The sequence below is a fragment of the Apus apus genome, chromosome 14, assembly GCF_020740795.1.
Source record: "Apus apus isolate bApuApu2 chromosome 14, bApuApu2.pri.cur, whole genome shotgun sequence".
Classification (NCBI taxonomy): domain Eukaryota; kingdom Metazoa; phylum Chordata; class Aves; order Apodiformes; family Apodidae; genus Apus; species Apus apus.
In genome coordinates this window covers 8374230-8388371 of record NC_067295.1, presented here as the reverse complement: position 1 = coordinate 8388371, position 14142 = coordinate 8374230, and the positions used below count along the sequence as shown (strand labels likewise).

General features: G+C 37.4%; 1 protein-coding gene across 5 annotated transcripts in view; it reads left to right on the top strand.

Moving 5' to 3' along the window:
• IQCK (IQ motif containing K) overlaps positions 1-14142 on the top strand; it is a 58111-nt gene that overhangs the window by 18283 nt on the left and 25686 nt on the right. For 4 of the 5 annotated variants that reach the window (XM_051632695.1, XM_051632693.1, XM_051632696.1 and 1 more), the window contains exon 8: positions 3150-3261. In XM_051632695.1, coding sequence (XP_051488655.1) covers positions 3150-3261 — 112 coding nt within the window. Of the gene's footprint in view, positions 1-3149; positions 3262-5338; positions 5758-14142 lie in introns of those variants that run through there. The other variant, XM_051632694.1, reaches the window with a different exon arrangement.

Here is a 14142-nt window from a genome sequence, read left to right as displayed (position 1 = left end):
GCAGATTCTCTTAAATATTTCTTTCGAAGGCTCTAGCACCTTCTTGCCATGGAAAGAAATGGGCTTGAAATTCAGGTGACTTTGGTGACAAATGTCTTTGCCTTTCTCAAAATCTTGTAAATAGCCTCCCGATACAGCAGTAATTTTGTTGTGGTGGACAGCAAGATACCTCTGTCTGTATGTCAGGTGTTCTTTAAATAACAATCAGTATAAAAATACTGTTAAGTTCTTCTTTACTACTTTTATAACAAGCATGTCTATGTAAGTGGCTACAATAATGTGCCATGCAGACAAAGATTATGGAATACCTTGAAATTATTATCTTTTTGTGATACTTTCTGCTTGTTTGCTTTCCTTTATTTTTCTTTTTTCAAGGAGAGATGGCACTTGACACTACCAGTACTTAGCACTGACAGTAGCACTGCAGGCATCCCAGCAGTTGTAAAGGCAACTGTTATCGAGTAGCAGTTGTGATCAGCAAAAGCTCAAACCCAGGAGGTCACACATACAGTCCCTGTTTTTACAGCAAATGTAGATTCAATCCAGGTGACTTGGGTAAGAGTGAACTCCCACTTTAAAATCAAGACTCCTCCAGTGCTTCATGCACTTCTGTCTGCAAGAGATAGTTTTTTTTCAACAAGACTCTTGACCCTTTAATTATTTGCCTGGAGATTTTGTTGCTGAGTCATGGCTTTTTAATCCTGATAGAACTGCATTCTGATTACAAAATAGAGACTACTTTCTGAGAAATTACCACAGCTATGCTAAAATACAATCTATTAAGCATATCTGGAACATGTTGACATTATTTTGTTTAGTTCCTCTCACCTGTTTTACCACAGGTGATGTATCTGTGTTGCTTTTTCTTTTATTTCAGTCTTCTAAAAAAACCCACTTGTTCTGGGAGCTCATGTTCACTGTTTCGATTTAATGTTGGACTTTGGAGTATTTGAGTCTGACTATGCCTTTATCTCAGAGCCCTGTATTTTGCTATGTATTTCACTATACTTTCACTATTGTATTTATCTAAGAAGTGTATACAGAACCTGCTTATACTTGCCTTTTATCTTTTTAACTCTTAAGAGTTATTATCTTCATTTTCAGTATTCAGAGATAACTGTGGCCATGTCATGGGCTGAAATACAGATCTTACATAGCTGCAGTTCTAAATGGACACTTTATATTTTCAAAAATATGACATTTAGATGTAGAGACATAATTTCTCTATCTTCCTGCCTCTTTTTGTTGCTGTCATTTGTGTGTCCTGTAAGCATTCCCCTAAGCCTTTCCTGTGCAGATAAACTGGCTCAATGTAATAGGGAGTTAGTTTTATAAAAGTATACGTGAAACTATAAATGTCTCTTGCAACAGAAATAAACTATCCCATGTTTAGAATTCTGTTTCATTTTTTTAAAAATAGTAGTTGATGGATTTAATAGAAAAAAGTTTTGAGGTTTTTGTATGGCTGAAAGGAAGATCACTAGTAACAGTAACTTAAAAAAAATAAATTTCCTATCAACCTTGTAAGAAATTAATATGACTTGTATAGAAGATAATACAGAACTAGATTAGTATAATGGGATATTATTAGAGACCTAAGAGGTATCTGATGTTGAGTCACTGAGTAAAATCTTGCCTGTCTTTGTTAATCATGGCACCTTGTATTGCATTTCTGCTCTGCCAGTGAACCATCTGAAATAGAGAAAGTTGTTGAGTGGATTGAAGAGTGCTGTGGGAAATCAGCTACTGGCGATTGCATTCCTAGCTGCACCATGAAGGAAAAATTCTGTGTGGAACTAATAGTTTTGATAAATATTTTTTTTTCCTTTAAGGTTTGGGTGGTTTGTTTTGGTTTTAGCTGGTAGAAAACTATGTCAGTCCTGTCCTCTTGCTCTGTATGTATCTCAGGAAAGTGGTAGAAAAATAGAGTGTAATGGAGTAAAGTAGTAGAGTTCAAATTGCAGAGCAAACTTATTACCTTATCATGTAAGAATAAGAGAAATAAGAAATTTTCAAGAAAAACTATGTTGTCTGCTTCCTGAAGGCAGAAATGTGTCCAGGAGAAACCAAGCTTGTTGCTGCTTGTTTCTACCATGTTATTCAACTTTAGCCTGAATTACTAGGACATTGAGCCCTAAAACATCATGACATTTTATGTGTGTAACATTTAGAAAAAACAACTTGCATTTTTAACATGTTCATTATAATTTGAATATGACTCTAAGAGAATAATTACTTTCCAATATCTAAGCTAATACTAGCATGTCCCCTTCCCACTATTGTCAGAGGGATGGTGCCTATTCTGCATTTTTTGTCTAGAACTGGAAGTAGTTTTGTGTGAATGCTGGGGTAGGCAACTGGCATCACACTGCTAATTAATCACATCCTGCTTAGAACAAATTTAAGTAGCAGAGTGGTAGAAGCTGTTGGTGCAAAGCTAGCTCTCTCTTATATTAGTAGGACCTACACAAGTACAAAACCAATAATGAAAGAATTCAACTTAAATGGAGTCAAGGCCTGTGGCTACTGTCATTTCATATGGAAGCAGAATTACGCCCTTCCTAGGGGTGGTTGACTGACGACGAGTGAATATAATGCAATGCATTCCAATTACTTTCAATAACAGATTAATGGCTCTCCTTTTTTTGTGAAAATTGTATGGCTGGGATTGTCAGTCAGCCTATTTGCAGCTGGTAGCAGGTGTGAATTGGTTTGCTGGAATAAATTTCCTGCTGTATGACCCTTCATGCTCCTCTTCTGCTCTATTATGTTGATCAGTGGGTTGTTTTTATAGTGTTGTGGTTTTCTAAAGGCACTAATACCCTTCAGCATAATGCTTTAAATTTTAGTTGACTCAAAGAATAAGCATCTCATTGCAGTCACATTCTCAGGAGTCCTTGCTAATCAAAATGATCCCCTAATTGGCATATTTATGTTTTCAATGGGATTTGACAATTATGTGGGTTTTATTTCTGTGTAAGTTGAAAACTGTAAACCTCTGTGGTTGTGCTTTTATATCAGGCCCTGAAAAAAGGATGCGTGTCATGTATTTGCCCAGACACAGCCCCATGAAAAAAAAATGGTCTTAGTGTCTTGGGTAACATGGATCTATATAATTTTATTAGCATTTTCTGTTTTCCCTTTCCCAGGTCCGCTGCAATAGTGAAATACAAGAGTTACGTCAGTGGCAAAAGCAGTTGAGGGAGAAGAACAACATTATTAAAAGAGTGAAAGAATTCTGGACTAAGCAGGAAGCCAAAGGTAGGTGATTTGAATATTTTAATGATTTTTCTTTTTACATTAAGGTGCTTAATTTTTATACTCTGAGTTGTATTAAGTAATAGGAGATACAGAAAGACATGAATCACAAGAGAGAAGAGAAGGCAGCATCAGTTGGAAATGCTGACTGTTTCTTTACAGTCAGTGCTTTTAGTTAGTTGCTTAGTGGCAAATGAAAATTGTACAGGGCCAAAGCTCAATAATTTCAGGGGACTATGACCATATGCTGGCACAGTATGTCTTAGGGCAGGATCAGACCTCTGTTGGCTCCACATCTAAATACTGATTTTTACCAGGAAAGTTGTTGTACAGTTTTTCTGAACTGTGGGGTTTCTATCTGGTAAATGTTCTACTGGCATTTTCCTGCAGTTACTTACAGCAGAAGTTGGCCTGTACAGTTCTAAGAAAAAGAAAACAAGCCCAAACAGCCCAATATAATTTCCAGGGGCATTGAGGCCAGATTGCTTTAAGAACCGACCCTGTAATATGTTTCCTTTTTGTCCTGACTGTGGATAAGGCTTTGCTGACAGGGCTGTCATTCACTTCCTCAGGCACAGAGGTGTAATTATGATTATTTGCTCAGCCTCTTTGTCTGCTAATGCAGGAGAGTTCATTAGCTCCTCAACCAGGCTACATTTTTCTGTCTCTGTGGGCCAGACTTAAATGTGATACATGTAGGGATGTGAACTAGAATCCAATAGGTGAAGATGAGAAGAGGTTGTTCAGCTCTTGACCAGAGGGAGAATTCTGTTGTACCAGTATGGTCCTTCAGGCTGATGCCACCCTCCCACATATGTTCTCAGGTGGATGATCTTTGCCTTGAACCCCATTCAGGGTGCAGTGTCACACAGGCAATTGCATCAAACTGGGAGCTGCCAAAAGGGTTGGTCCCACTCTGTAGCTCTTGTGTCCAATGTAGTGACTGTGTAACTGCACCATGGTTTGGGTCACTGAGGGGCTGTAGTATGGGACTGGTTATTTTTCCACAATGCTGTTACCACATGATTGCTGTGTATAATACAAGGAGAAAGGGAGCTGGGGACAGACCGGGGAGATACATAAATAGGGATAATGACTTTCAGCAGCCCACAGCTTGGTTAAATTGAGCAGAATATGAGATGGTATTCTCACACCTGGTTACTGGTCATGGCTGAGGAAGTGCCAATCTCTACGTGATTGGCAGGAGATAAAAGCCAGGGCCAAGTCATGGCTTAGACCTCTTCAGCTCAGTACACAAACACACATCTGTCAATGCTCTCTTTCTAAGCCTTGTTTTTATGGGAATTCACTGGGAAAAGAAAGACTTAGGTTTGAATCCCTGCATGGTGAGGGAGTGTGGAATCAGGTTTCTGTGAAAGATTTTAAAATGTTGAGTCCTGGTCAGTTAGACACCTAGTATCCCGAAAAATCTACAACTCTGGGTTTCAAGTGACAGAAAACTGCTGATGTGCAATCTGTAATTAGGCAGCTTCATTATAATGGGAGGCCTCTCTTCTCTTTGTTGCTTAATGACCTAGGCAGCTATTCACTCAGCAGTGAATATATGTGGGTCACCGTTTGGAGCTCTTTCTCTTTGCTGCCTCTATAGACCGTGCCATTGTTTTGTTGGCTCACCTTCAGGTGCCAAATTTCTACACGTTTAAAGTCTAAGCTGAGACACAGAGTTATGTCCTGCTGGGTCTTCACTCAAATGTTTTTTTCTTTCCTTATTCTCTATGCAATCTAACTGTTCTTTTATTTAAACGGAGTTATTGTACTTGTGCACAGATATGAAATAGGATATTCTGGAACTGTTTGTTGACATCCTCACAGTATGCTTTATTTTAAAAACTTCAGTAAGAATGTCAGTACCTAAATAGTACTTATTAACACCACTGCTATAGCAATCAGAGCTTGTAAGTGACCAGGGCCTTGCAATTCTTTGGTAACTCCTGTCAACAAATCTTTTGTGGCTATTGGTAATTCCAAAACTGTCCGGCTTTTTAATGGATGATACAACTAAAATTTCCCTATGAAGCATTTTAATTGCAAAAAAGATGTCTGCTTTTTTTTTTCAAAGCGCTTTCCTGCTGTTTGGGCAGGAAAAGCACCAACAACAGGAAAGTGCTTTTCCTTCTGTTTGCAAACATGCAAACCACAGAATTATCCACTAGCTACTACTGCAGTCACCACCTCTCAGCAGAAGGAAAGCAGCAAAACTAGAGAGTGGCCTTCCTCTGTCTAAGAGCTTTGTTAGTGTAGGTAAGCCAGGAGGAGCTGCTGAGGGTGTCCAGGCCCTGGGAAACGTGATGGGTGCAGTAATTGAACATGATTCTGTTGATTGCAAGCTTAGAGCTAGAAGATGAAACAAAGTAGTAACTCTTAACAATGTAAAAAATGATGAAAAATAAAACCTAAGAGACTGAAGTTGTCTCCTAGTGTATCTGACTGATATGTAAAGAAAACTTTGGCAGAGAAACCAAGGTTTTCTTCAAGCCTGTGTGGAATTTCATAGCCTATTTACTATAAGACTTTACTTTGAAAAATAAAAAGTAAACATCTTTATTTTTAAGAAGACATAAATAGATCTGGTTTTGAAGATGTGAAAACATTTGATTCAAATTTACTGTGATAAAATTAATCTCATTATAAATTAAAAAAAAAAGCCAAATTATTCTCTTTATAATACATATATAATTCTGTCAGAGTTAATTGTTGAAAAATTGCATTCCTGAAAGTGCTAACAGAAGTTGACCTAGCAGGCTTGCTAATTCATTTTAAATGATTGCAGTGTAATCTTGGTGGTTTTGGTTCTGTTTTCAATCTGCTAGCATTTACATCATTTAATCAAGGCATGTTTTTTCACATGTTCCATTGTCTGTAAAACCACAAATGTATACATTTCTCATTTATTTGTAAGAAATAAACCTTAAAAAGCCCTTTCCATTATGTATTTGCTACATATCACTGTGAAGAAATGTGTCTGTCATCTCAGATTGTTATACACTAAAATTTTAGTCTTCGAGCATGTAAAAACTCAAAGGTGAATATTGCAAGTGCATGTCCAGAGGATAAGATTAAACCGTTTTCAAAATGTTGCAACTAAGAAAAGTGAGTGCTGGGTTGGGCTTGGACTGTGTAATTTGTCAGCTGAATTGATTAAAAAAACTCCTTTCTCTGAAGAAATTGACCCTTTCCATAAATGATATTTATGTTGATTTGGAAAGCAACATAGATAAGATTTCCTTGGCTGCCTTTGCCAATCATTTCAAAAGGAAAAACAAATTTTCTTTTAATCACTCTCATTCCTGCATTAAATCAATTATTTTAGGACTCTAGGACACACAGCTGTTTCACCACTTGAAAGAAAGTTGTAAAATTGCCCCTTTTCAAATTGTTTTTTTCATAAGCTAGTGCAAGTTCGTATTGCCTGGATCACATTAGCTTTCAATATTATCACATTGTTTCTGTAATTCCTTAACTGAGCTCTGCTAAGTTCATTTCAGAGGACCCATACAGAAAACAGCCCTGGGGCCCAGGCAGATGGCTCTTTGGAAACAGCTGTACCAGTTTGAGAAGTTACTGTCCAGGGGTTTTCATTATCAGTCTCAGCTGTGATGCCATAATTAATTTTCTTAATGCTCCAGCTGCTCTTATTTCTGCTATTATTATTCTCCTGTTTATTAATGTCATTCAACCCTATTTCACTGTGAAGTCAGCAAGGGTAGTTTAAACCACTTTTACCAGGGATTCAGTCTAACCCAGCTGACTTTTTGGGCTGAAGTGGATTGTGATCACATGTACAATAATGAATAGCATCATGCAACTACTTCTTAACCTTGTCTTTCTAGCATGTAGTTTAACTGAATTAATTGATTCAGTTAATTAAATTAATCCCTTTTAATTAAACCACTGAGCTCTTCACATCGAGCAGGACAAAGCATTTATTGTCACTAAAACCTCAGATGTCATTAATAAGGCATTAAGATTCATGATCAGAAGAAAAATAAGGAAAACATTTTTAAATAGATACAGCAGTTTATTACAAAGCTAACTACATTAAGAATGATAATGAAATATCCCTTAAATTGGTATGTGGCTCTAACCTTGTTTGTTAGATGCTGCAAACAGTGTTGAAACTAACTGTGGGGGATGAATGTTGAGCTGCCAAATAGCTTTTAGAAAACGCTGACTGGAGCAGTAATGTGATTCTATTGACACTACTAGAAAGATCAGCATACCTTCCATGAGAACACCAGCCAAAGACTGGGTTAATGTGAGCTACCAGTCAGGTTCTGCTTTGTTGTGCCTCTCAGCACAGTGCTCTGTAGACCTTATTTCTGCCTATGTTTTCGGCAAAGAAGTAGAATTTTAGGAAAGTATGTTTGTATAATCTCGACCTGTGTGACATTTTAAAAGGATGTTAAGAGGAAGTTAGAAGTATTAACTGATTGTAATCCAAAGGCAGGCTTAATTTATTTTCCTGGTTTCAGAAAGTGTGCTAAAACATGTTCATTATTATTGAAACAAATAGTGAAGATTTAGTTTTAGTTTTCATTAGAACATAACCAGAACAAAACACTTTTGGGTTTTTTTTCAGTAGGGACCAAAAATAGGATTTTTGTGGGGCAGCCAAGGTGATCCAGCAACTTTCCATTAAAAAGGGAGTCCTGTCCTTCCTCAACCAAGGTTTCTACCATCCTTTCCTTATTTTGGCTGCAGCAATCATGGCTTCAGGGTGGGTTGGTTCAGCTGGCAGACGTGACAAAACAACTGCTCCTCAGTTCTGCTCTGCTGCCCCTCGGGTTCCTCCGCTCCTGCATCAGCCCGATCAACTGACCCGCAGTCACACAATCCTTACATCCAATATAGGGGAAGTGGTGCAGCAGAATGAAGGAGGACTGCCCATTTGTGATGGCCACTCAGTTTTAGATCAGCTAATCTGTCCTGTGCCTGCTGTGTCATGTGAAGCCATCCCCTGCACACTGTGTCTGCCTGCTTTGGTGGGCCAGGCTAGAATGCAGCCTCATCTAAACTGCTGCTTCTCCCCACACTTCACAGCATGTTTAAAGCACCTTTTTAAATTATTATTTATTCTTCTTTCAGTATGTCTTTTATACTATTTATTACTAGTTTTGAAAAGTGTTCTGGGCTAGTGTGAAAAATGTGCATGAAAATGATGTTATAAATTAATGGCATCTTGCAGGACTGTTGATCTCTTTATTCATATTCCTGCTAGTGCATAGAAAAAGGTGTTTTTCTTTCAGCCGTCTCCCAGAATCATAAAGCTACAACATTTTTAGCTGACATTTTGTTTGCTGTACTGCTCCACTGCTGTAACATTGCATTCCCCAAAAAGATCTATATTTAGGTCTGATAGTCCTTACTCTTAACAGTTTCTACTTCCAGCCTGAAAATTTAGCGAGAAGCATAAGACTAAGTTTAGTGGCTCTCAGCCCTAGACTTGAAGGAGAAAGAGAATTCTGTCCAGTGTAGCACAGCTGCTAGGATAAATTTGCTCCACAATATTTTACAGAATGAAAAAAAAATAATAATATTACCCTCTACAGACAATATGGCTAATAAAAAAACAAATCTCCAGAGGATGTGAGTGAATAGCATATGAACACAGACTTTGTTGTTGTTGTTGTTAAGGTTATGTCCTTTCTGATTTTTGTATTCCAATTTGCTGAAATTACTTTAATGTAAATGTATTTAAATAGGTGATTTAATAACCTGCATGTTGTGTGAGATCATGTTTGGCAGAATGTAACACAGTGGTATATACATAGCAAGACCTGCTTTTGCTTTCATGAGGCTGATGATCTACCATGAGGTTTTCTGTTCAGAACTTCTTTTCTCAGCATGCATTAATCTAGGGCTGTCCATGCCCATTTTGTCAACATCTGCAGCCTAAAACATCCATTTGAAAATGAAGGTAATTGCTGCATCTTCTTGTTTTCTAGCTGGTATCTCACCTAGCTCCAGCTGTATTTTTGCTTTCATGTTTCCAAGAAGCAGAAGTAGGCTTTGGCTTTTTGTTTAACAACCTGGTTAATGGGATTTGTGCCTCCATGCAGTGTGATTCTGAGCAGTGTGTTATGCAGGTGCAGTGCTGATGGAATGTTGGTGGAGATGGAATAGTATCTATCTTACACTGAAAGGAATTTGAATATATTTGACCTTTTTAATGCAAATACCTCAATCTTTATTACTTATGTGAACAAAACACTCTGCTGACACTGGTACAATGGTTATTTCTCTGCTGATGAGCTGTTGGAAAGAGAATTGGGTCTGTATACAGTGTTAGTACTTTCAGCTAGTTTATTTCCTAAGGGCTTTCTTTTCTTCTTACCTGCATGAGATTGGCAAAATTTTAAGAAGCTTCATAGAATCATAGAATAGCTGAGGTGCATCGTTCTGAGGGAAAATAGGAAAAGAAAAACATATCCCTGCTTTTATGGCAAAACCGCTTGTGACACTGTGAGCTGGCAGTTCTTGCAGATCAATCATAGCCTTGGCTTTGCGAGGTGCTTCTGTATCAGTGTGTGGAAAATGTAGATAACCAGAACTGAGACAGAAAGTGATCTTCACAGCAGGAAGGGGCGTTGATTTCCAGATACAAGAGGGAATATTCCTTTGCATTCCGTTCCATTTTCAAGCTGTATTTCTCCTTTGGCAGTAGAAGTTAATACTCTCCTATACTAAGAGATTTTAAAAATACTTATTTCATAGAAAGAATGTTTTTCCCTTGGGAAGATGCAACCAGCAGCATGCTGGAGAACTCAAAATGTAGGTGTTCTATCACTGGAAAATCCTTGAAAATATGAATGAAATGGCAGATAAAGGGGAGAACAAGCTGCATGGCTTAGGAGCGCTAGAGCAGGAACTGATGCCTCCTGTCAAGAAGCAAGGAAATGCAGCCAGACATGCCTCATACAGCTGGGATACATCTCCACCTGAATTATGAGGAAGGACTGGAAAGCTAAATGTCCTTACCAAGTTAAGCTGAATAGGGAAAGTCTAGTCTGCATACTTTTGAAGGATGGCTGTATGTAATCCTGTCAAAGTAAATAATCATACCACATCAAAACAGAACAAATTGAGGAAGGGAAAAATGTTCAGTTCAGTACCAAGTACAAAATGGCTACACCGTGAAACTGCTTGGAACTCATTCCATAAACAAACAAACATAGGAGTAGAGTCATGTGCTCGAATGGATCCTTGTTAATGGGGCTGTAAATTAAGTTACAATTGTGGACTGAGTAGTTTCCCCAGGAAAATACAAAAAATGGGATGGATATATATATATACACACATATATATATAAATGGGATGTCTTACCTTAGGCTTAAAAAATATTTAAAATACACTGAAGGTAGTAATGCTGGATTAGGAAAAGAGGTTGTCTAAATAGCTACTGGATTTCTTAAAGACTGCACCTTTGTGGTTTATTTAGGAAAATTTGGCTCAGTAAACTTTAAGGAATTACTCAGTTTCATGCGAGTTTCTTTCCTTTTTTTTTTCCCACTTTCACAAAAGGGTTTTGAAAAGTAGTCATGTCTGAGGAAGATTTTAAACTAAATAGTATGTTTCTAATTTAATCTTCCCTCCTTCTGCTGTAGCTGTAATTCTTTAATCTCATTATGGAGCTCTTGTAAGTGGTGACCTCCCCAGATTCCATGGTTCTTCACTTTTAATATATCTGATAGATTGTATAACACCTATGTATACACATATATGTTAAGATCTGACATGTTGAAGGTATTTCCTCAAATTACTTTGTTTCAAACAGAGCTGTATGAACACATTTAAAGTAGAAGGCTACTTGCTGTCAGTAGGACGCTGCAATAAAAATAATTAGACTGTGCTTTTTTTTTTTAAACATTATTTACAGGTAGTCAGTTATTTCTTTCTGAAAACAAAAGTGCTGCAGTCAAAATGGTTTAAAATGGATTCATATATGTGATTCCTTTTGATTTAAAAGCACACAAATAAGGTTTCAGTTACACAAAAGGCCTTAAAATTGATTATTTATTTTTAAAAGAAAATCCAAGAACAAAGCAGTGCCGATAGCTCAGTATGTAGTGGTTTTCATCAAGGCTCATGCAAGATGCTTGAGATGTTTCTGAAAGTTTAATCTTGGCACTAACAGCTGAGAATGTAGTGATAAAAGTCATAAGACTCATGATGCAGATTCTGCTTTATTCATCCACACCCCAGCTTCAGACGTCTTTGAAAAGTTATCAAGATTACAGTAACATTTAATTTCTGAAACGACGTTGGGAATGTTTGGAGGAAAAAAAAAAAAAAGATGATCCTTTACATAAGCCAAAAAATACGTGATCTTCTGACCTGTGCTTACTCAGGCTCAGCAGTGTCTGTGCTTGCACAAGTCTGAACTGATCCTCCAGAACCAAAGCTGTGTTTTTACCCATCGCTCTGCAGTTGTTAATGATGATATGTAAAGGAAAAAAGACAATTGCAATTTGGTGATTTTTCTGTGATCCTATAAACATAAAACTTTTGTTTGGTTTTCTGTTTTAAAGGAGAGGAGAAATTCTTCCTGGGTTTTGCAATCTTCTTTTTTCTTCTTCTTTTAGCTACTTTAAATATAATAGTGAAAGAGGGAGCACTTGAACTGAAAATTCTGTTGGTGTTTTTTGTTGCTCATTTAAGTACACAAAACCAAAGTTGCTACTTAAAACTGAAATGCATTACAAGCCTGGAGAAAAGGCTGTAACCAGTTAAAAAGTAAAACCTCCAAATAGTCCTGCAGCAAAACTGGACTTGAGACTCTTTTGGTTAAAAGAGATGGGGAAGGCAGGGAAAGACCAGGAGCTGTTAGTGGCATCTTAAAATATCCTTCAGAAATGAGCAAAGAAGTGCGCAACAGGTTGCAGAACATACAAGCCACTCACCTCAGGCTTCCCTTTAAGACCTGGCTGCAGTATTAGTCACTTGGATGTCCTTTTGGATGTAACTTTGTTTTTTTACCTGATTTTTTAAATTTTTTTTTTTTTTGACTGTGTAAAAGTTTGCGTTTGGTGACTTTATAGAACCTATAATATTTTGCAAGTAGGAAACATTTCAGAGAAAGAGTGGCTAATGCCAGTTTTAATGAAGATGCCCAGCAAATCTGGCATTGCAGTTTTCTGCACGTTGACTTCTGCCTGCAAATCCCAAAATGCTTTTTTCTGGGGATCTCCTGCTCTACAATTATTTCCTTCTGTTTCAGTTCTTTCTGTCGTCACCATTCTCTTTTTCTGTCTTGACTATTTACATGGAAAAAAACCTGCATTAATCAGATGCACTGATTGCCTTCATTCTGGATTTTTCTCTCAGTCCAGGGTCATTTTCTCTAAACTGCTTTTTCTGTGGCTGGATCTGCTTGAATCTCAGGTCACTGAATGATTTGGAGGATACTTGGAAAATCAGTAGCAATACAATCTGCAGCATATCTAATTCTGCGTAGTTTGTTCTCCCCTAATCTCAGGTGTTCATGTCAGTTGTTCATCTGGTCTCATGCTTCTATCTTCCAGTATTTCTTTTCTCTTTGTGCACCTTGAGCTGTAAAAATGCCATCCAGATATACCCAAATGAATTCTTAATCTTTCCATCAAAATATCAGGAGTGTGTGGTACATTGCATAAAATCTGCTTGAGATCTTTCAGCCCTTTTCCCCCCATTTCCACCTCCTGTATGTCACCTCTTGCTGCCCTAGTCTAATCCCAAGTAAAAAATGCCCTAAAATTATTTGTCCTCTGAAGTCATGGAGGCAAGACTAAGTATTTTGCAAACTCTGTTGCTGATTTGGAGAATTAGGCTTCTCCTGTCAGTTCTATACATCCATTTTGCAGAAGCTTCTTCTGATGAGTGATCCTCTGTCAGTTCCATTTCAGATTCACAAGTAGCGGGCATGTCTATGGGCATAATTTCTGGGGTTTGTTTGTTTAACATATCTTGTTTTCAATACATCCTCTTCCTATCACTAGTGACTGAATTCAGTCACTAAATTCCTATCACTAGTGACTGGATTTCCTGAAGTGAAAGGTTTCACTAATTGCCTACGTGTTGACTTCCAATAGTAAGAGGCTAAAATTATACATGCTTTATAAAGAACTATATCTTCAAAAGTCAGGTCTTATTTCAGACAGATTGCTGGTGGCTCCAATTTCATGCTCAGGCTTCTTTGGTATTTCATTGGGAGGCTAGGGTGAAACTCCTTTCTATATATATTTTTTACTCTAAGCCCCTGCTAATAAGTTATTCCAATAGATTTTCTTTAATGGATTTTCATCTTATAGTCTGAGTCTGTGGTATTTTTCATTACTGCTTTCAGCTGTTTAAATTACTAAATGTAATTCTCATAGTTCTTATGATTTAAACAAAATAGTGTGGGTGTATAAACCTTTCATAAGCTACTGTCACAAACCAGTTGTATTATACAGTAGTGTATAAAGTAGGTCATAGTTTTTTCACCATTATGCTGAAGCAACCAAGGCTCAAAGCAGAATGTCAGTCCAAATTCTGTATTAGTGCATCAAGATGGGGGAAAATTGCCTCTTTTATCCAAAACAGGTGGTAAAGACATTTGACTTAACACATATATAAATAAGACAAAGGCCAATCCTCCTGTGTCTAATAGTAGTTTTGCAGATTTTTGAGTATTCCACTCCCAGAAGCTGACCAAAACAGTAAATCCAATACCTTCAAAGCCAGTGCTTCCTGTAGTCATCATCTGTGCCTCAACATTACAACACACACCTGATAAACTGTGTCAAATGAGCTGCATTTCCAAGGAACATGACAGACAAACTAACAGATAACTTTATTATAGTAGGAGTAGCAAGTTAAAAATAACAGTCAACAGTTAAGCTAACC